A 23,556-nucleotide genomic window follows, 5' to 3' on the forward strand; every position below is an offset into this window, starting at 1 on the left:
GTTCCGGCATCTGTCAAGCCCACTAGACAGAAACAGCTTGTATATTAGGAAAGTGTTTCTGTGCATATCAGCTGAAAATCTAGGTGCCTGTATTTTCTGTTACTCAAATTGTTCCCCATTTCGGGGTCTTTATTCTTCTTGCTTCATTCACATCTGAATAGACCAAAGGGAAGACTGAAGTTTCATGGCTTATGAAGTATATTTATTAGTTTGGAAGGGTCACCCCAGTTCAACTATTTCATTTAGATAATTCAAAAACTACAAATAGAAATTATTTGCTTGCACCATTGTAACATGGGCTATTAATATATTAATATAATATTTTCTTTTAGGATGTTTTTCATGCCTACCTAGAGAAATACACTAGCACTCTTGTTCATCTGTTGTATACATTTGTATAACCATTACCAGATCTATTATTTTCCTATCCACTTATTTTCCACATAATAATGACAAGAATTGTGTGACCATAAGGAATTAGTAGAACTTCATTTAGAACATGGTAAGTGAATATCACAGTTGGGATTGGAACTCTGGTAAAAAAGACATCAAAGTGTCTGTTTGCTATATCTTTTTAAAAAGGGGGGCAGGGACTAGTTCCTAGGACCGTGAAGATGGTATTGTTTTAGAGGCACTTGTCTTGCATGTGTTTGACCATGGTTTCACTCCTGGCATAACATGACCCTTCTATCATCTGGGTGCTGCTTTGAAAGTTTCCAAGCACCACTGGGTGTGGCCCTTGGAGGGTACCTTGAGAACTTCAGAGCCGGCCCTGGTAGTCCCTGGCATTGCTTTTGGTGCACCTCAGTCTTAAGCCTGAAGCTATATAAATATTCCCTTTCTCATATTTCATAGTAATATTTCCTTTTTCATATTTCTCTCTATGGCTGGTAGAGAATCACCCTAAAAGGGGCCCTTAGGCTTCTGGAACACTAACTTGGGTGCACCCCTACTCATAAAATACAAAAGGGAAAAAAACTGTAATTTCTAGTTGTGGATAGTTTCCTAACAGACAGTGAAGAAAAAACATTGGTTTGTAGTAAAATCTTTCCCCAGTGATAGAGAAGCTAGGCTGTGCATTATCCAGGCAACTGCATAAAGATGAAATGTCTTTTCAGGGAAATCACTGCCAGGCATTAGCAGGACAGAAAAGGCCATAATCTGGTTTAGTTCACAGGTGTGTTCTATTCAAACAATAAGACTAGGAGTCCTTTTGATTGGAGGCCTACCAATGCAAGTCAAGCCTTGCTGTTGTTGTTTGGAAGGGTGAAGGTTTGGGCCACATTGTATGGTGCAAAGAGATTGTTCCTGGCTCTGTATTATGGTGTCACTCCTGGCAGTGCTCAGGGAACCACATGAGGTGCTCGTGATCAAACCAAAGTCAACTATGTGCAATGCATGCATCTTAATCCCTTACACTATCTCTCCAACTTCATGCAAATTTCTTATGTATAACATGCATCAAGTATAATTAATGAGAAAAAATAACATCTGTCTTTTAGCCATCATATTGTGTAAATAGTTACCATTAGCAAACTATTTCTAGTTTTTTGTAGTAATATGATAAGGTTTTATACATGAGAAATTCAACTTGAATGATCTCAGAACACCTGGCAGGGTCAACTCACGTTCTCATTTACAGAGGGAATTATAAAGCAAAGGAATGATGAAAATGAGAAGTATAAGTTAGACTAGAGAACTTAGTCTAACTTCTCCCTGACCCTGAGGACCTATACTTCTCGCTACTCACTTTTCTTATTTATGTGGTCTACCAGGTAACAAAAACCTCCCGGGTTGCACATTTCTATCTGGTCCTCCTTTTGGCAGGAAGATATAAAGATGTCAACTATGCTTTAAATAGCCAAACATGAGTTCTGCTTTACTATTTATCTTTTGCTGCCAGTGACTAGAATGTAGAAAGATGAACAATTTGAAGAGCCAGCAAAGTATACATTCACCAAATGCCATGTGTTTTAAGATTTATAGCTAAAAGAACTCAGAGTAATTACATTTCTTGCTAAAATAATTAATGTGAAATCCAGGTATACTCTATTGAAGTACATTATCAGCAAATACAAAGTGGAGATTTACTGGAAAGATGTTATTACTCTGCAAACATTCCAGTTCCAAGAAGAAAATCATCTTTGTTAGCACTTTGTAAGATCCTGATAATTACCCTCCTGGTAATTACAACTGTCATTTATTTGGTGTTTAATATTTTACAAAGTTTCTTCATATGAATTACATAATAATGTCTTTCAGTTCATAAACAAAATAATCAATAATAATAGAAAAAGTAACCACTGGGCGAGTGATAAGGTGCCCTAGTCATCAGACCTGAGATCAAGTATGCTTCAAGGTGTGCTTGAGACTATCCCGAGATGGGGACTGAAAGTGGCCATGAGAGAGAGCACTTTCTGCAGCTCAGCCTCCACCACCATTACCTAGCAGGCCCCTTAGTAGGTATGCAGACCTCTCCCAGGCTACAGCAATGTCTGAAGACTGCATCATGCAGAAATTCAGAATCATCATCCTTGACTATATGATGCCAAAGGTAGCCTAAGAGAGGTGATTTAAAGGCATCAATATTGGCATAAAAGGAAAAATGAAAACAGTCTATAAGAAAATCCAGCTTTTGAAAGCTGCATAATAACAGGGATGGATTGCAAAGTTGCAAACAAACATATTTGGGGGTTTTTGTTTGTTTGGAAGGCTTCCCGTAGTGGTGCTCACGACCACACCCAGAGTTCTCTTCCAGAATTGGTCAGTGAGCCCTACAGGAGCAGAGAGCCAAACCAGGGCTCCCACATGCAAAGCATGCACTCCAGCCCTTTGAGCTAACCCTGTTCCTAGAGCCAGACTTTTAAAGTTCCTGCTTCTTGGTCTTTCTCTCTTATCCTTCTGCCTCCAAGAAAATGGAAGTTATGAACACAAGAATCAGGAGTATTCTCGCTTGTTAGTTTGGAGCCTACTTTCTCTGGTGAGTTATGTGAATGTTCCGTTGTGGTTTCTCCTTGTGAATAGGCCACTCAGCTTGCCCCATCTTTATCTATCGTGATTGTGATCAACTTGAAATAGAGTGAGTTTCCTGCTGACCATCAGCTCTTGGCCTGAAGGGGTGCTTCTTCCATGGAGCAGCAAAGTGTTAAGAAAAAAGTGTGATAATTCAGTGAGAGTCAGAAAGTAGAAGTGGCTTTGGGAAATTGCAAACTATGAGTTTGACACAGTTAAGTGGGGGGGGGGGGGGAGTGAAGGGGAGAGAACAAAATTATCAGAAATATATATTTTTTTTCTGGCAGGCTTTCAGCTCAAAAATGGGGCTAATTCTACCTTTTGAAAGAAGATAATTTCAATGTTTCTTTTTTCAAGCACACATAATTGAAGTTATTTTCCCTCTGAGAGAAGGAACCTCTTGTACATCATTGCAAATGGACAAGAAAAATGAGCAGCTCTGGTACCCAGAGTGATAGAGTATTCATTATTGTGTAATCTCTCAGTATCTTGGCTGCCTTTTCCCTGGCATTTTATCTGTCTGGGCGGTACTTTTCTGGTGAAGTTCAGATTTGCACTAAGTTCAAGTTATCAAGCAGTACATAACTAGAAAATCAACAGCAGCCAAAGACCCGTGGAAGAGAAATGACCCACCCTGAGATTAATATCTGAGAAGCTGAAGAAGTAAACCTGATGACAGATCCTGCATTGGCATATTGTAATATGGCTCCTTAGCACATGCATTGTGCATTGAAGTCATTAAGTTGGTGGGAACCAAGATTTGAGGTGGTCAAAGTTCCCATGTGGATCTTTGCCGTCTGCACCTTGCAATGTGCAAGCCCTGCACTGTATTTCCTTTTCTCCTTGGGAAAAGTATTTGGGATTCTTGAATGGAATCCTTTCTGTTTCAGTCAAAGAAAGAAGGCAGTAGGTGAGGGTGGATAACCTTTGCTTGGTGCTTAATTTTAGCACCATGCGCAGTGAAAGTTCAGTGGGCTGCGGAAACCCTGGGACCTGCCACCTGCTTACTCAGATTCAGAATGCTGAATGAAGCTCTCTCTCACTTCAGGGGATGCTGACAAGTGGTTTAAATCCCCTCATAGATGGAAATCTCTGTAATACTGGGGTTTCCACTTACTCAATATATGTCTGTTTTTATAGACTACTGAGTATTTGTAAATATAACTGTCTGTGAATTGTATAAATACCTAATGAATATGTTACCTGCATATTATAAATACCTAAAATACAACAAAATTGAGTCACTGAAACTGAAAAATTAGTAGTATGCTTAAAGATACTGAGTTTCAAGTAATAGATATACAGGAGTTGATCAAAATTATTAGACAAGTTGAAGACAGAACTAAGATTAGATAAATAGTTGCATAAATAGATGAATAGTTCTGTGTATATATAATTTCCTTGTAGGAAAATATGAACTTTAAATACCATAGTGTTATGTAAGTAGAATAGATGTTAAATTTGGTTATTTTTAATCTGGCTGTTTTATGATCCCCAAGGATTTGTCTATGTGTACATTGTTTACATACACTGTATTCATTTTTGTACAGTTTTACCCATAGCTTTTACCAGTAATCTGATCCAAATGTGGCTCAACTGTTCCTATATACCTTTCCCTGAAATGATAATCAGGTGTACCTCTAGTTAAAAAAATAACAGGGCATAGAAGAATCAATTTCAGATAACTGAATATTTCTGACACTTTTTTGGCCTATAAGCAAAATGTATTTTCTTTATGTCATTAAACTTCTTCATTGTAGAAAAACTCTAAAATACGAGTATATCTTATACTCATAAATGTGAGAATTTTATACTAATATGAGAATATAAATCACTTTTTATATTCTCAGGTTTTATCCTCATATCATATGTCTGTTATACTCATAAATCACTTTTTATATACATATAATATGAAAATATAAATCACTCATCACTCTCAGGCATGACCTTTGAGCTTATTTAACTCTCATCTATAACAAATGAGACAGACCATCGAGGTTAGTACACAGCTGTCCTCCTAAGAGTAAGCACCTTCTTTCTTGTGCCATCTCTGGCCACATTTACCAGAGAGACTAGAGTTAGACTGTGTGATCAGAAAGAGGAAGAAACTGATTTTGGAGAACATTTAGTGATCTCTGCCTTTGTTGATGTATTGCTGTCTTGTATTTGAGAAGTCAGACTTGATCTCATGTTTGACTTTACATGAAAAAGAGAATGAACATAGAGCCCAGTGAATCATAGGTTATGTTTTTGCCTTGAGGTTCTCCCTCACATGGAAGCAGGGGTCATGATGTTTTCTTTATCTTTCTTTTAATGAAAACACAGCCCCATTAGAATTTTGACATGATTTTCTATCACTTTTCTCTACTGAATGCAATGTTTGGTTAGAACGAATATACGAAATCAAGATCAGTTTGGAGTCGGTGCCTTACATTTTTTGCTCTCAAGTTCTCTCTCTCTCTCTCTCTCTCTCTCTCTCTTTCTCTCTCTCTGATTTGTAATTGTTTATTAATACTTGTTTAAAGAACCATGATTTACAAAATTATGATAATTGAGTTTTATGCTTATAATAATCCAACACCATTCTCACCACCAGAGCCAACTTCCCTCTATTAGTGTACTCAAGCTTCATTCTCTCCTGGTTCCTTCCCCCACCCCCATTGGCCACTTCAACAGACACATTGCAAAGTTTGGCCATTGTAGTTTAGATCTCATGTCTTCAGTGTTGTTGAGTCTATGCTTTGGAACTCCTTTCTTAATTAAGGGCCTGGGAGATAATATAATAGGCAGAGTGTTTGCCTTTCATGTGCTAACCCAACTTCAATCCCTTACACTCCATATGGTCTCCAGAGCCCTACCATGACTTATCTCTGAGCACAGATCCAGGAGGAAGCCCTGAATAACACCAGGTATACCCCCAATACCCACTTACTCCCCCATCCAAAAAAAGACTTACGCATCTGTTAATTCTAGGTCTTGGAGTCAGGCTGGGGAATATGTAGGTGATATTCCTATTCTTGTCTGCAGTTGCATTACCTAAACGAAAGTGATCCCCATGCTCAGTATAATTAGGGGGTTCAAAGAGAAACCCTTTGTTCTCATGATTTTGAAGTAGTTTAGTTCTACCTAGCATGAGATGCAATCTCATTTCAGTTCTCACAGAAAACACAGTAGCAATGGGCAAGCCCATTTTACAGAAGGGCATCAGAAATGATTAAAGATCCACAAGCTCATCGAAGGACACCAGGTGGCTGTCCTAGTTATATGTGAATGTCCTAGTGGAATCATCCTCCAGTCAGATACAAACTCATCTTTTTTACGAACTCTGACCAACAATATCTTATGTAAGCTCCGTGTCTCAGTCCACTTATAGCCTACCCAGTCCACTGAGAACGTCCCAAACCCAGCTCACTTGCTCCTTGTTTTTTTTTTTTTTGTGTGTGTGTGTGTGTGTGTGTGTGTGTGTGTGTGTCACACCCAGCGATGCTCAGGGGATATTCCTGGCTTTGCACTCAGGAATCACTCCTGTCGGTGCTCAGGGGGCCATATGGGGTGCTGGGAATTAAATCCTGGTCAACGCCTTGCAAGGCAAACGCCCTACCCACTGTGCTATCACTCCAGCCCCTCACTTGCTTCTTTACCAAAATGTCTCTCCTAGTTTCTATTGACTGGATATTCCAACATGAATATCTTTAGATATGTTCCCTCTGCTCTATGAATATTCTGATTAATAACATGTGAATTTTATGGCATATATTATAGAAATATATAGGACTCTCTGTACCACCTGAAATATGTAATAATATGTACATTTTATATTATGCTGTTATCCTCCATAAAGGTATCTAGCCCAAGATATTTTTATTTATTCATGATCTTATACCAGGCCTAGAACTCCTAACTCTTAGGGAACCCGTGATCAGTTTGTTATGGTGGTAACCACCTCACCAAAACCTCTTGCAGTTCTCTACAGAACACACACCAAGCTTGACTCCCACCGTCAACTTTTGTCTCATGGGTCTTCCACTGCAACTGGATCAGAAGCTCACTCCTGTTTCACCCATTTGTTAGTTTCTAGAATATCTTTCACTTAAGTTAATTATCTTTAAAAATAAGGCTATATTTCATGGTTACAGAAGTGAAATTACATACTGTAAAATAAAGAAACACAAACTTAGAAAGTGAAAGTTTTTTTTAGGATTCCAAACTCAGTAATAATCTCTCATATTTGTAACCTTATAGGTGTTCTTCCTATGAATATAGATACATATATACATGTACTTCTTGATAATGACACTATACTTAATTTACTAAAATAAGACCATCATTAAGTGTGTTAGACTTGATCTGTTCACTTCATTACACAGCTACTTATACACATTGCTATTTGAGTACTATTATAGTATTATTTCCTTTAGGTTTCCCTTCATTATATTGTTAGTTTTGTTCTTTCTTTAAAATATAGCTCCTAGAGTTTGACAGATAATACGATAAGGTGCTTTTCTTGCACACAATTGATTCCAGTTTGATCTCTGGCCAGTTATGGTCCACGATAAGGTGCTTTTCTTGCACACAATTGATTCCAGCTTGATCTCTGGCCAGTTATGGTCCAGACCAATTATGGTCCCCCAGAACCTTCAGGAGTGATTCCTGAATCCAGAGATAAGTGTAAACACTAGACACCACAGGGTGTGGCTCCAAAAGTAGACAGACAGACAGATAGATAGATAGATAGATAGATAGATATGAGAGAGAGACAGAAAGAGAGAGAGTCATAGATATAAATATATCTTAGAACCAGAACTGGCTTTATAATTGCATGTTGTTCTAAAGAATTTCTTTAAAATTTTCCTGGGGCTGGAGAGATAGCACAGTGGGTAGGACGTTTGCCTTGCACGCGGCCGACCCGGGTTCGATTCCCAGCATCACATATGGTCCCCTGAGCACCGCCAGGAGTAACTCCTGAGTTCAGAGCCAGGAGTAACCCCTGTGCATCGCCAGGTGTGACCCAAAAAGAAAAAAAATTAAAAAAACAAAATTTTCCTAAAAGTAGGTGTAGTTTATGTGCATTTTATTTTAAATCTTAATAATACCATTAATTTCTCCAATGTTCATATTTACATACACTTTCAACATACTGGGACTTTTCTAATAATCTATCACTTATGCATGTTCCTTCCCCCACTCATCTCTAAGTCCCTCAAAGCAAAGATTGGCCAGTATATCAACAAGACCCCCTATGATACTGGCAGAGTATGGATAAAATAATATAGCATAACAAAAACTTATAAGAAAAGTAAATGAAAATTTCAATGTTTCCTTAACCCTTACCTCAACTCTCTAAGGTTGTTGATTTTTAACAATTTAGAGAAGATGCTAAACATAAAATTTAATATGTATTAAGTACTTGAGTTATCTATGTTGGGCTTTTGTCTGGATCTTATCATAACTATGTGTACCACCAGACTTTTTTTGGACTTCAGTTTATCTTAAAATAAAAATATTGATAGAATGACTCTTTAGATCTCAACCTGCAACTCCATTTTTGTTCCTGTAAACTTTTCTGAATGCCACATGGAATAATTCATTCACTATTTTTCTATTTACATTTCAAATTTTTAACAATATACTTAAATCTCAGGAGTATGGTTAGTGACCCTTATGATAAAGTCTTGGTCTTTTTATCCTCTGCATGACTTTATTTCAACTTTGTAAACATGTTTGCAATCCTAAAAATGCAATGCAGTCATAAAGAGTCTAATGGCACCGTAGTAATATCCCACATATTCTGAAGGCATTTTATGCCTTCGGTATCCTATAGATAATTAATCCAAAGGATGTAGTTTAACTACTGAAACTATTAAAAGTAGTTCAACTGTACTTGGATGAATGAGACATTTGCACAGATATGCGTGTTTTAAACTATTTTTAATTTAAAAAGTTTCCATTTTATTATTGTTTGATATAATAAACAATATTATATTCAAGTAAAGTTGAACAAGTATATTACTTCAAATGTTTTTATGTAGTTCTTGTAAATACTCATGCAAGGAGAAATTCTTGGTCTATTAATTTAGTATGCATAAACATCAAGAAAGAGAATTTCTGTCTTTGCCAATTACCATGGCAGACATCTTTTTCAGCAGTCTAGCTATATTTAACTCATTGATTTAAGATGTGATATATAACATTGAAAATGGTGAAAATTAAAATATATGCAAAAGCAAATATAAGAATGTTCCTTTTGTTCGCAGTGTGGAAAGCCAGTTTACATCTGGTGTCTTAACTCTCTTTTTCTTCCATATACTTTGGATTATTGGTTCAAAACCTAAAATGTTCTTTCACCATATACTTGATTCTTTGCCTGTAATTCTGATTACATTTCCTATTTAAACTCCAAACTAGTAGCAACACTACTGATATACCTCCCTCCATTATTGATGTCTAACTGATTGCAGAAGAATCTTTAATTTTTGCATCTCCCTTTCTGTGTGATTCACCTCATATCGTATATCAAGATTTATGCATATGTAGTCCAAAATTATACAATATATAGGAGCTCTACATGTTGTCTGGCCTTTGTGACCTACTTATATGAAACCTCTCTCTGAGTGCTAGCTTTCCTTTAGCTATTCCTAGTGTTTGCAGCTGCCTCTCTGGATTTGAATTTTCTCTCCATTTTCTCCAACTCTGAACATTCTACATTTGCTTTATATTTCATTTGTAACATGTCTAAATTTCTCACTTTACTATTAGGCCCGTAGGAGCAGGACCCAATTTGCTTATTCATTTTAAGATGTATCCGGTTGGCACAGGGTGACTGGAAGTTGTTGAGTGAACTTGAGCCCTAATCCTATAAACATAGATTTCTAAACACTGATAGGTGATTCTTCAGACATGGCAAGTGAATATCATAGAAGTGTTCAAGGTGTAACTATCTCATGCTGATTCAATAAAAATAAAATGAAATAATGTGATAAAAGAAGTGTTCCTGTCAGATTCTGGATAACTAATAAAACTGATTCTAAAGCTCAGGTCACCGACAACCAACTCCTTTCTGTTTTACTGTGTTTTGCCAACAGTTTTCCTGGGTTGGTGTGTGTATCATATTTAAATAATTATGCACATTTTATCTTTCAGGGTGGACAAACAGGCCCGGTGGGATCCCACTACGGCCCCTCCTTGTTCAATCCTGAGGATGAGCTTGAGCAACTGACCAAAAAGATGTTGTTTGACATGGAAAATCCACCTGCTGATGACTATTTTGGTAAGTGGAGTTTGAAGCTGACATTTGAAGTAAATGTTCTAGTCTGTTTTACTCCATTAGTAATTAGAAGTATAATCAACGCCGCGGGGTAAGGCTAGAGGCATGGGGGCTGGTGTTTGTGCATACAGAGCAGGTGTGGGGTTTGCTTCATGAGACAGCCATAGCTGCGTTACCTATTTAGTATTAAAATCTCAGCAGTATAGAAGAGCTTCTTGAGATACAAATTTGACTAAAGTTTAATATTAGACAACCTATTCATTTACCTCAGGCAGAAATAGGGTTTCAGTATGTATGAGTTCAGAATTTCTACTGGATCTAAATACTCATGTGTTTATCTGACTTCCAAGAAAATGTTTCCTGGGGCTGGAGCGATAGCACAGTGGTTAGGGCATTTGCCTTGCACACGGTCAGCCCAGGATTCAATTCCCAGCATCCCATATGGTTCCCTGAGCACTGCCAGGAGTGATTCCTGAGTGCAAAGCCAGGAATAAGCCCTGTGCATCACTGGGTGTGACCCAAAAAGCAAAAAAAAAAAAAAAGAAAAGAAAATGTTTCCTTTGTACTTTTTAAAAACATGTTTCAACTTTATTAATAATTATTAACAGGTAATCTTTGTAATCCATTAGTGTAAACATTATTTATTTCTTTTTATTTTAATGAATCACCATGAGATACAGTTACAGACTTACAAACTTGCATGATTATGTTTTGGTCATACAATGTTTGAATATCCATCCCTCCACCATGCCCATTCTCCATCACCAATGTTTCCAGTATCCTGCCCTCCCCCCCGCCCTCCTCCACCCCGAAAACCCCCTTCCCCACCCCTGCCTCTGTGGCAGGCACTGGTTTGCAAAACAAGTACTAAGCAGTCATCATGTTTGGTCCATAGACTACTTTCAGCATGCATCTACGCCAACAGTGATTGTTATGGATACATAACATGTCTTCAGGAATGTGGTAATTATTCATATAAGAAAAGCACAGAAGGGTCAGAGTGGTAGCACAATGGGTAAGGGATTTGCCTTGAATACATTCAACCCATGTCCAATGCCCCACATCCAATATGGTCCCTCAAGCACCTCCAGAGTAAACCCTGAGTACTGCCAGGTATGCCCCCCAACCAACCCCACCTTTAAAAAAATAGAGAAGAAAAGTACAAAAGTAGTTACCAGTCTTGGTAGAAAGCAATGGTGCAGAAGAAAGAATTGAATCAAATTTCAAAATTTCAACCAGCTGGCATCTAAGGCAGATTCCAGCAGGTTAGGGCACTTTCTTTGCATCAGCTCACCCAGATTCAATTCTCAGCACCCCACATCCTCAAGCATGACCAGGAGTTATCTATGAGCGCAAGCCTGGCATAAGCCCTAACACTGATGGGTCTGACAAAAATAAATTAAATTATATGAAAAATTTCAGCAGCTCTCCTCATCAGGAACATTAGGATTGTTTTATCAAAGTGTTGGTGGCAACTGAAACTAGACCTTTAAACAGTGCCTTTCAAATTTCCTGACAGGAAAGACTGTGCTCCCCCTATTTTACTGGAGAGCAGTATTTGTATAATATACAATTAGAATTATGTATAAAAAACAAATTATAAATAAAATTTTATATAAAATACAAAAATGGATGATTTTTGTTATATTATCACTTATAATTATTTCAACATTTGTTATTTTATTTAATTATTTTATGGACGATTAGCAGAATAAGCTTTATTAAAATTTTATAACATTTTGTAAATGCTATCTGTTTTGATAGTTGTCTCGTCAGAGGGTGATAAACATTTCTTGCTCAGATACCCATTTACTTCTTTAAATGGCTTTTTATATTTTCTTATTTACTTCATATTTGGAAATATATGGAAGCAGGTGACACTGCTCCAAAACTAAACTATGCATGGACTAAGAAGTTTTAGGATATAAAAAATATGAAGTGAGTGGGTGGGAAGGGGAGGGAAAAAATAAAAATACGGTGTTTGTTTACAAATGGATGACAATATAGCTTTGCTAAAGAAGTATGATCATGGGAATACAGAAATTTGATTCTGAGCCATTTGTGCCTTCTTGTTTAGCCTCTTTCACTAACTAGATACTACTGGCATGTTTTCTCTCTTTCCTGAGTCCCATTTCTCACCTGGTGAATCAAAGATATGGAACAAATACCTTATAGCACTCCTTTCAGTGTCACTAAGTTCAGGTAGAAATAGCATCAATCTGAAGAAATATAATGATAAATCCAATGATGCAAATCATTTGACGATTATCACAAATGTCTAGAACTACTTAAGGTTTCCAGTTTTATTGAAAAATACCAAAAACGTATCATACTCTTGTCATTGTCATAGAAAAGTCTAAAAGTCTAACAAAATAAGCTAATTTCAATTTGTTTCAATGTGTGAATGGAAAAAAAGCTCTGTTAGGTATATTTAAAAAGAAAAGAAAATACACTATTAATATGCAAATATGTATACTATTTATCATATATACTATATATAAAATAAAGAAACGAAAATATAACATATTTATGCAAATATACATACTGGATATATATCATATACATACCATATATATATATATACTATATTTAAAATAAAAAATATACCATATATAGTATATATCTGCATATATAATGGCAAATATATAGTGTATTTTCTTTTCTTTATAAAGACTATATATTTAAAGAATATCATAGCACAATGCATAGTAGTTAATAAAATTAAATATAGGTTATAATTCTGTTTATAAATGAATGAATATTAAGCATTTTGAGAAATACATTTAATTACATTTTTTTGTCTTTAGGCACTTTTCTCAGGTCAAAGGTTGTGGCCCAAGTGCAGAGAACATAAGTTTTATGTACTGAGTTTTGGGTTCTGATCCTGGCATCACATGATCCTAGCTGAGGTCCCCTAAGCACTGCCAGGTCTGTATACCTGAGGGCATCTCCCCAACAGCAATTTAAAAGAAAAAGGAAATGAAAAGAACTTCCTTCACTTTACTTCATACCAGCCTATGCAACTTGAAAAAATCACTTACTCTCTCTAGCTTAATCATTGTTATTCTTTATGTATAGAAATAATAGCAAGCTTATACTTTTGTTGGGATTATTGAATGAGTATTTATAGAAAGAACTTAGCCAAATATTTGGCATGTAGAGTATTCTCAATAATCAAAGTTATCCCATGCTCTTTAGGCTTGCAGCTTAAGATAAAAGAACGTATACCCATTAAAACTCCATTAATAATACTTAATTGAAATTTAAGTTCGAACAAAAAGTGGAATGTGTTTTCAATTGGTAAAAAGTCACTGCGAAATCCAGAATTATTAACCATGAGAAATAACTTGTAATAATGGCTAACTTTTACTCTGTAATGTAATACTGTAACTTATTTCATGCTTACAGAAATATAATCTTGTGAAGTAATATCATTATTATGATTATGAAACTGATGCAGAGTAACATTAAAAATAGCTTGATATCTACAGTAAATAAATTGTAATGTTAGATTAGAATACAGAAACAAGGTCTATATATTTTTTCCTCAAAGACTCCTTCCCCATCCATCTTTTTAGAGATATAATTGACATATAATAAACCGCCATGACATAAGTAATGTATGATATTTGGTGAAATTAGACATATGTATATGCTTATATTCACTGTCACTGTCACTGTCACCGTCCTCCCATTGTTCATTGATTTGCTCGAGCGGGCCCAGTAACATCACCATTGTGAGACTTGTTGTTACTGTGTTTGGCATATTGAATACATCATGGGTAGCTTGCCAGACTTTGCCTTGCAGGCAAGATACTCTTGGTAGCTTGCCAGGCTCTCCCAGAGGAGGAATCAAACCCGGGTCGGCTGCATGCAAGGCAAACTCCCTACTGCTGTGCTATTGCTCTAGTCCATGCTTGTATTCAAATTACTGAAATCTAGGTAATAAATGTATCCCTCATCATCAGAAGTTTAGGATGGAAATATTTGGTGTCTCTGAAAAATACTTTCTATATGTGTGAACATTTTTTAAGACATTATTTTTTTACTTTGTTTAGGCTCTTATGGTTTGCACTTGACCATCACCAAACCTAGATTGGATATTTTTTTAAAGATTTTATGGAATAGATCATCATATGGAAATAAGGGAGCATTATCTTCTAAGTACGTAGGATGAACCCAATTTGAGTTGACACAGGAGTTAATCAGGAAGATTTACTTTCCATGTAAAGTGTCTCTGATGTCCCCGTTAAATGTGCAAGATATTCTGCTAGGCAATATTGGCGGAATGTGGAGAGAAGCAGAAAAGTTTAAAGTTCCTTTAAAGTTCCTTTTAGTCTCAGTGTGGATATAAACAGAGTTACAATATGGTGTCATAACACAAGAAAGAGACAAGCAATTTAATTGAAGTTCATCAGAACTTCTTTAAAAACTGAGAGAAAGGAGAACATTTGGGTGAGTTTGAGTGTTGGACCACTCCAGCTGTGGTTCTTCCTAGCTCTGTGCTCAGGGATCACCCTGCATCTACCTCTCTCTCTCTCTCTCTCTCTCTCTCTCTCTCTCTCTCTCTCTCTCTCTCTCTCTCTCTCTCTTTCTCTGGCAGGTACAAAAATGTTAATGGAGAAGTTAACTTTTAAATTAGCAGTTGTTTTAATTATCTAAAAGAGATTTGAAAGGGGAGGATAGTAAGGAAAAAATGATATTTCTAGCAAGGGAAATGTTATTGCAATAGGGGATAGAGCCATTGAAATTAATCCCCTTTAATGGGAAGGATCAAATGCTGAGAAACAAGATTGGAAAATAGGCTGAGACAAATCTGGAAAGGATTTTTAATGTCAAACTAAAAACTAAGAACTATCAAGGAATATTTTATGTTCAAGCAAACTTATTTGAACTGTCCCATGTTTACCTATTGTTATGTGACTCCAGAATCAGAATACCTTGATCTGAATGCCAACTCACCACTCACTTGACTAGGTAGAATGCAAAAGCAAAGGATGAATTAAAATAAATAGCACTGTTTAAATATTTCCTAAAAGCAATGTTCATAACTATCATTGTTATGAGGGTTAGGGACACCCAGACAGAAGTTTTGACTCCTAGACTCACTAATCTTCATAGCAAAAGTCAAAAGATAAAGTAGAAGAGTTAGAAGAGCTAGAAGATTCTGTTTCATGCTCAGTGGCTAACTAGAGTAGCTGCATAAGCCAGCATTCATGTTTTACTAGCTGTGGTCTTGGGTCTTAGTTGGTGGTGTTCAAGGGAGGGCTAATGTATTTTTGCAAAACTAATCCTGTAAGTTAGGCAGTCAGCTAGCGAGAGAGGATTCAGAAGTTTCTGGACTTCAAATACAACAGCGAGGCTGAGCGGACAAAGGTGATGAATTTGAAAACTCTAGAAAATGTAAAAAGATTGAGGAGGAAGTGGAAGAAGAGGAAGAAAAAGAAGAGGCCATTATTGGAGGTTTTAGTCTCTGCTTTTCAATTTGCTCTCTGTTGCTAGACAATCATCATTCACCCATAGCAATTTCTCTGTATGACTTTGATCTGTATCAATATTTTTATAGTCACATTTTATAGTCACATTCACCATAGCAATTTCTCTGTATGACTATGATCTGTATCAATATTTTTATAGTCACATTAATAATGACAAGCAACAATTATTTTTTCACTCAGCCACCTGAGTTATTTCGGGGAGAAGGTTGGAGGCACACCTAGGGGTCTTCAAGGCTTACTCCTCAGCAGGGTCATGCCTGGCAGTGTTTGGGGGACCATATGCTAGGATTGGCCATCTGCAAGGTCAGTGCCTTAAGCCAGTGCTCTCTCTCCAGACCCTGATTATTTTACTCAGTTAATTCCTGGAGAATTCAGTCTCTATCTTTTCTAAAAGAGCATGATTTCTCTTTTGTGTTGGGTGTAGTAGACATACCAGTCAGTGCTCAGGGCTTGCTCCTGACTCTGAGTTCGCACTCAGAGATCGCTCCTGGCAGGATTGGGAGACCCTATTGGGAGCTGGGGATCGGACCTGGGTCTGTCACTTGCAGAGCAAATGCCTTCCCCATTACACAGTCACTGGCCCCAAGAGAGCATGATTTCTAAAGAGCGCTTTGTAACCATGGAGTGACGATGATGCCTGTTAGTTGTTTTTCTCTAATTATATCTTAAGAATACAGAGTGGCTTTGAATAAAAATTTATTGTTAATGCTAAAAAAATGAGAGAGAAAGAGAGATGTAGTAATGTAAGAGTTGTGGGGCAACTCTCAACACAACGTTGGGTTGGTTAAGGTGCTATTCAAACAGAAATCTGCCTAGAAGTGAGGAAGAGGACGGCTATCTCTGAGTCCTTTTGAATGTTTGGGAGGATGGGAAGAGAGATTTCGCCACACCTTGTGGTGCTCAGGCTCTACTCCTGCTTTTATGTTCAGGGTTTAATCCCAGCTTGTTCAGCAACAGTGGAGAATCAGGGATCAAACTGAGTAGATGTTCCTTAAATGTTCCTTAAATGTTCCTTAAATCCTGTACTATCTCTCCAGTACCTGCATCGGGAAAATCTGGCCCAAGAAAGTGGATGTGTCTTCTTTTTCTATCAGAATTGTACACTACTTCCATCCTTCCATTTCCCTCTGGATCTATGATTGCCAAGCACCAAATTAAAAAAATTTCTCTTATTTTGCATTACCATCTCCATACCCACCTCAATTCTTACCACCTGTCCTTTTCCTTCATTATTATTTCTATGTAGAATGTTGGAATTTAACAGCATTGATCGTTTGATGTAAATTGTCTTATCTATATCAAAGATCTCCTTTTTTTCTACTAAGTTGTACCCAAATATAGAATGTAAATAAATCATTCTGTAAATAAAGCACAAAGTGGCCGCATCTTGCTCCTTCCATGAAGCCCCATTTTATTTCTCTTTAGCCCTTTAATCTTTTTTTCTTAAAGCCTGATCCTCATGAATGTATTTTAATCTGTCTCTTTTTTATGGAGCTTCTCATCACTCCTAACAATCTTTCTTTATAGTTGAAGAACTGTAATTATCTTATGTTTAAAAGCATTGGAAAGGATATAAAAAAGATAACCTCAGATAAAGTTAAGAACAAAGGAAAAATTTTGTTTTAAATGGCGACTTCTTTACAATGTAGACTTCTGGTGGAAACTTCTCTAATTCAAGTGATGATACTTTACATCACCAAAGACAGGACAAACTAACTTGGGCCAACTAAAGGGTATTATATAACATCCCATCTTAGTATCTTGATAAAATATTTAACCTGAATGAACTATTCAGAAACGGAAAGCTCCGCATGTTGTGGTACTTCTTGTCATTGTCAAAAAATCTTCAAAATATTTCAGTGTGGTCTGAGACATAAAGATTTTTCAAGATAAAAGAGACTTATTCAAATATCCATAGAGATTGGATCCTGGATACAACAAAACCCCAAGAATTCATTTAGGGCAATGTTTTAAATATGAAATAAAAATATAGACATATTTATTCATTTGTGTTAATTTGAATATAGAAAATTATTCATTTCCTGTGTGTGGTAATAGAATTGGTATTGTATTGGGAAATGTTCAGTTTTTAGGACCAACATGTTGAAATATTTAAAGTCTGAAATTTGCTTTGAAATAAAATAGATAAACAGGTGGATAAAGAGATAAGTAGATGGATATATGTTATGAAATAAAGGACATAATCACTTCAAGTTAAAACAACTAGTAGTGGCATACTAGAAATTAAATCACTTCAAATTAAAACACTTAGTAGTGATATAACTACATAGCTACACAAAAAAGTATCCTTATTCCCCCAGACCCCTGGCTCCATCCTTTAAATACTGAAACTTGTCACAAGTGAATTATTTTTTTATATGTTTCAGATTTTTTTAAATTTTATTGAAACACCATGAAATACTATAAGCTTTCATGTTTGGGTTACAATCACACAATGATCAAACACCCATCCCTCCACCAGTGCACATTCCCCACCACCAATATCCCCAGGATAACTCCACTTTCCCACCCTCCCTCAGCCTCCATGGCAGACATAATTCCCCATAATCTCTCTCTACTTTTGGGCATTATGGTTTGCAATACAGACCCTGAGAGGTTATCATGTTTGGGCCTTTATCTACTTTCTGCACACATCTCCCATCCCGACCGATTCCTTCAGCCATCTTTTTCTTAGTGATCCCTTCTCTATTCCAGTTGTCTTCTCCCCTTTGCTCATGAGGCAGGCTTCCAGCTATGGAGCAATCCATCTGTCCTGTGTATCTACTGTCCTTAGGTGTCAACCTCATATTACATTGTTTTATACTCCACAAATGAGTGCAGTCCTTCTATGTACAGGTTAATTATGTTTAAAATGTTTTTGAGAGAGAAAGGTAGAATTATCCCTGTGCCTTCTAAATAATCCCATCTTAATGACTGCAGTGGATCTTTTAAATTTTCTCTTTTTATGTATGTTTCTTATTTTCTACTGGTCACAGAATATTCCTCTTGTTGGTGTGTTGAGAATCAGTTTTGTTGTGATACCAAGAGTTCTGTGTTTTAAAAGCCTATTCACTGTGATGGTCTGTTGACAGATAAGGTAATGGATATTCATTGTTAAATGAAGGAACAGATTCAGAGAGGCTCAATGATTTGTCCAAGGTCACACGAATAAGAAGTTTATTCTGATCCCAAGTTCATTCTGGCTCATTAACCATTAACGAAAGGCATATGCTATTCCTGTAGCAGGTCAATCGTTGCCTATTTCTGCTCTATGTCATCCTTTCTCTTCTGAAGTCTTCATATGAGAGTCCACTCAGATGTCATGTTTGTAGTCCAGGTTCCAATGTTACTCTGTAATATATTTGTAATCTCACTGATTCTTGAATTAGCTGATCAGAAACAAAGTCTGGATTAACTGATGGGGATACTAAGAATAAACTTTAGCCCTGGCAAAAATACGTTAGGAAGATATCTAACTCCTTCCTATCGACTATGTTTATTGACTGCAATAATTTTGTTGGGAGAAGGCAAAAAATTATTGGTAACTGCTGTTCATCTTATTTTCTCAAATTAACGTATGACAAAGTATCATAAACAGGAAATTTCAACAGAATATAATTGGGTTATATTTTAATGTTTTTTCTATAAAGGTTGTAGTTTTAGTGTCTCTTTTGTCTCCTCCATCTTAATATAAAAAATTGACTGCTGCATTATAGTACTAGATGAATACCACAGAGGATGAATCATAATACAGCAGCTGGATAAGTCCACATCTTTTAAGGGAAGATAAAGTCTCTGGTCTTGTAAATATTTTGCATCTTCCTATGATAATAATTATAGTTAATCCTCAGCTATCCATGGGCAGTAGTATCATTAAATGGTTCACAAAACACAAACTTATGAAGGGAAGATGAAACACATAAAACACTTGAAAACTTTTATCTAGTTCAGTTCATCAGGCAACATGTCTTTACCCAGAAACCTTTAGAGCGACACACTCTGCCTTATGTTGAATGTTTGCATCTTGACTAGCCTATATGTGCCACAGCTACTGACAAAGTTTACTTAACTTAGAGGAGTGTGTCAATGCTAGTGAAACACAAAAAAGTAAAACAAATGATGACCCACACATTACTATAATTGAGTAAATTTATTACTCAAATTTAAAAACAAGTGTTTCAAAATCTGCCATTAGAATAGTGAAGAAAAGTTTCTTGCCAGAAAAAGGAAGGGGTTGGGTGCATTGGGCGAGTAGTAGCACAAGGACTTAAAGTTTTCATATGAGGGAGAATATTATAAAGCAAAGCTAAGGGATATCCAAATAACTTCCTGACAACTCTTAGAATTTATTCAAGAGTTTTACAGGTGGGTCGGTATACAGAGTCTCAAAGTTTTATGTGTCCATTCATTTTGAAAGAGAGAGTATGTTTTATCTGTGAGTACACACATCTGTAACAAAGGCACATTCTCCACAAATAATTGAGTTCTGACTGTGCATATCATAAGGCCAAAGAAAATACTATTGTAAGATAGTTCCTCTGGAAATATATTTTATAATATAGCTAAGAAACAAATGAAATATATAGTGGCTGATTTTTAAGCAGAGAACAATAACTGTCCCGGCATTGTTTCATCACTTGGTCACTTGATGACTTGACATCCCGCTACTCATCGATTTGCTTGAGCAGGGGTCAGTAACGTCTCCATTCATCCCTGTCGCGTGCTAGTGTAGCCCAATGGCATCTGCTCATTCTTGGAACACAAAGAGCCTCAAACCGATCATTCAGGGTCTTGACGAAGAAGTCTGACCATCTTGTAGGTGGGCGGCCATGCAATCTTTTAACGTCCTGTGGAATCCAGTCGGTAATGACTCTAGTCCAGTGGTCATCTCCAAATCTCATCACATGTCCAGCCCATCTGATTTTTGACACCTTGGCAAACGACACAGCATCCCTGATTCTTGATCGTCGATGGTGGTCAGAACTCTGTATTCTTTCTCTCATTTGAGTGAAACGTGATACTCCAAGCATGATAGCTCTTTTGATTTCTCTTTGGGAGACCAGAACAGCATCCTCATCCTGTTTTCGTAGGTCCCAGGTCTCTGAGGCAGATGTTAATGCAGGAAGAACAGTGGAATCAAAGAGATGTGCCCAGAGCCAGAGGTTCTTCATTCTCTTAGCTGTTTTTTTTTGACACTCTTGAAGGCATTCCAAACTGCTCTCTTCCTCCAGCGCAACTCAGGTGCCAGGTCATTCATTATGTTAACTTCTCGACCTAGGTACACGTAACAGTTGCATTGAGAGATGTTTATTCCATTGAGAGCAAATAGAACGCCAAGAATGAGACCATTTCTCATAAACATTGTCTTCGTGAGATTCAGCTATAGTCTGACCTTTCCACACTCATGGTTGAAGTCGGCCAGCATTTGTACCGCTTGGCTAATGTTTGGTGTTATTAGGACAATATCATCAGCGAAGCAAAGGTGGTGTGGTTGCCGACTGTCTATCTTCACTCCCATTCCTTCCCATTTCAGTCGTCACATGAGGTTCTCAAGGGTGGCACTGAAGAGTTTCGGTGAAATGGTATCACCCTGCTGAACCCCTCTCTTGACATGGATGATCATTTCCTTGTAGAATGGTGAGATCCTAGTAGTGAATCCGTAATACAGCTCACGGAGAATCCTGATGTATTGAGTTTGAATGCCCTGTTTGGCTAGGACTTCGATGACGACTTCAGTCTCAACAGAATCAAAGGCCTTCTTTAAATCAATGAACGTTAGACAGAGCGGCATCTTGAACTCCCCAGTCTCAACAGAATCGAAGGCTTTCTTTAAATCAATGAACGTTAGACAGAGAGGCATCTTGAACTCCTGAGAAACCTCAATGAGCTTGGTTGTCGTATGTATATAGTCGATGGTGGGGCATTGTTTCATATAGTTGTGTTATTCCTTAATGCAAAAAAAAACACCCATTATATATATGTCTAAAATAACTCCAAAAGACTCTGTGCTATAAGAGAAACATCAGGTAAATGCTCTTCATAGAACTAGGCATTTATCTAAGGTTTCTTTTGTTTTGTTTTGTTTTGTTTTTAATCTCTGAGAGTTGTTAGGGAGATATACTGAAATGTCTTTTTTAATAAAGTGACTGAAATGTCTTTTTTAATAAAGTGAGAAGTTCGTACTGAGGGAACTGGACTTCCTCAAAACAAAGATAGAAAATGTGGAAAATTGGAGATACAGGACTCTGACATGCATTGAGCTTTAAACTAAGATATTATTATTACTTTATGGATAAAGCCTACTTATTAATAAAAGATCAGGATAGTTAGGGAGTGAAAAGTGGTAAAAGGCAACAGAACAGAAAAGAGTTGGTCTACAGAACTGAGCTTACCTGAACTGAGGAGTTGGGGGAAGTGGAGGGTTGCCTAAGATTTTGAAAAGGGGTGGGTGTTTGGTAGATGAGGTGGGCATTCAGGTGGTATGCATGGTGTTCAAAGACACTGTGTATAAATGCATGAAACTCTCATTGACACTACTGTGAATTATGGTGCCTCGATGAAAATGGTGTTGGGGGGTGATGTGGGGATAGCCATACCTTACCTGTCCATACTTTTTTCAAATGTTAACAAAGTAGATAAAAACAGGGTACTCAAACAATAGGAATGATGGTTCATTAATTTCCCATATCAGTAGGTATAAGTAACCATGTGTTGAGGACTCAGACTAAGATGTAGAATGTAAACCACTATTTGGAATAGAGTTGAAGGTGTGGAGAAAAGAGAGCCTGGAGCTGTGATTGCTATTAGAGTGTTGTCAAAAAAGAAAATAAATTAAACTTAAATATTTGTGAATTCTAAGCTATCAACAAAAACAAATGAGAAAAACCTGGTGAATTCTCATATACTATCATCAATTAATTTTTTTCTGTTTTTTTTATTGAATCACCATGAATTTCAATTGATGTCTTTAACAGAAACAATTTCTTGGATGATTCCCAGGATAAAGCTCACTAATTCCTTGTTGTTGTAGGTATCCAAGCATTTCATAAACTAGGAGATTAGATATTAAAAGGACATTCCAGTTCTGATATTAAATGGCTCAGATGCCTAAACTTATCTTGGAATCGACTTATGATTTCTGTATCTAATTTCTGTTTTAGCCCCCAATTATCATTGTTATTGTATTATTACATTTATGTAATTAGAAATAATGTTTTCATTGTAAAGCACTCCAATACTTGTTATATTATTTTAACTAACATAAACTGTAAAACAGTACATATGTTTATTTCCATTTGGCATGAAGAAATGATCAGAGTTATTAGGGAACCCTTGCTTCCCAAGGCTCACCAGTGTCCCTCAGAAGTAAGATTCCACAAATAATAGGTTTGCTCTGGGAGTGGAGGAACAGCCCAGGCAGATAGACTCCAGTTTCCATTCTCTTCAAACCCAACATGCTGCCTTAGCATCAGCTGCCTGGACTACTCACTGTCCTCCCGTTGTTCATTGAGTGGCTTGAGTGGGCCCAGTAACGTCTCTTTTGTTGAGACTTTTTGTTACTGTGTTTGGCATATCCAATACTTCACAGGTAGCTTGCCAGGCTTTGTCGTGCAGGTGAGATACTCTCGGTAACTTGCCAGGCTCTCCAAGAGGGGCGAAGGAATCGAACTCGGCTAGGCTGGGCCAGCCGCGGGCAACGCAAATGCCCTATCGCTGTGCTATCACTCCAGCCCCTGGACTGATCATAAAGTGTAATATAGATAAGCTATTGTACCCTACACT

The 23,556-nt window shown here is 37.0% G+C and overlaps 1 protein-coding gene across 1 annotated transcript in view; it reads left to right on the top strand.

Moving 5' to 3' along the window:
• Positions 1–23,556, top strand: part of LPP (LIM domain containing preferred translocation partner in lipoma) — a 758,624-nt gene that overhangs the window by 566,625 nt on the left and 168,443 nt on the right. The window contains exon 9 of the mRNA XM_056121924.1: positions 10,153–10,279. Coding sequence (XP_055977899.1) covers positions 10,153–10,279 — 127 coding nt within the window. The remainder of the gene's footprint in view (positions 1–10,152; positions 10,280–23,556) is intronic.

This window comes from Sorex fumeus, unplaced genomic scaffold, assembly GCF_029834395.1.
Source record: "Sorex fumeus unplaced genomic scaffold, SorFum_2.1 ptg000044l, whole genome shotgun sequence".
NCBI classification, from domain to species: Eukaryota; Metazoa; Chordata; class Mammalia; order Eulipotyphla; family Soricidae; genus Sorex; species Sorex fumeus.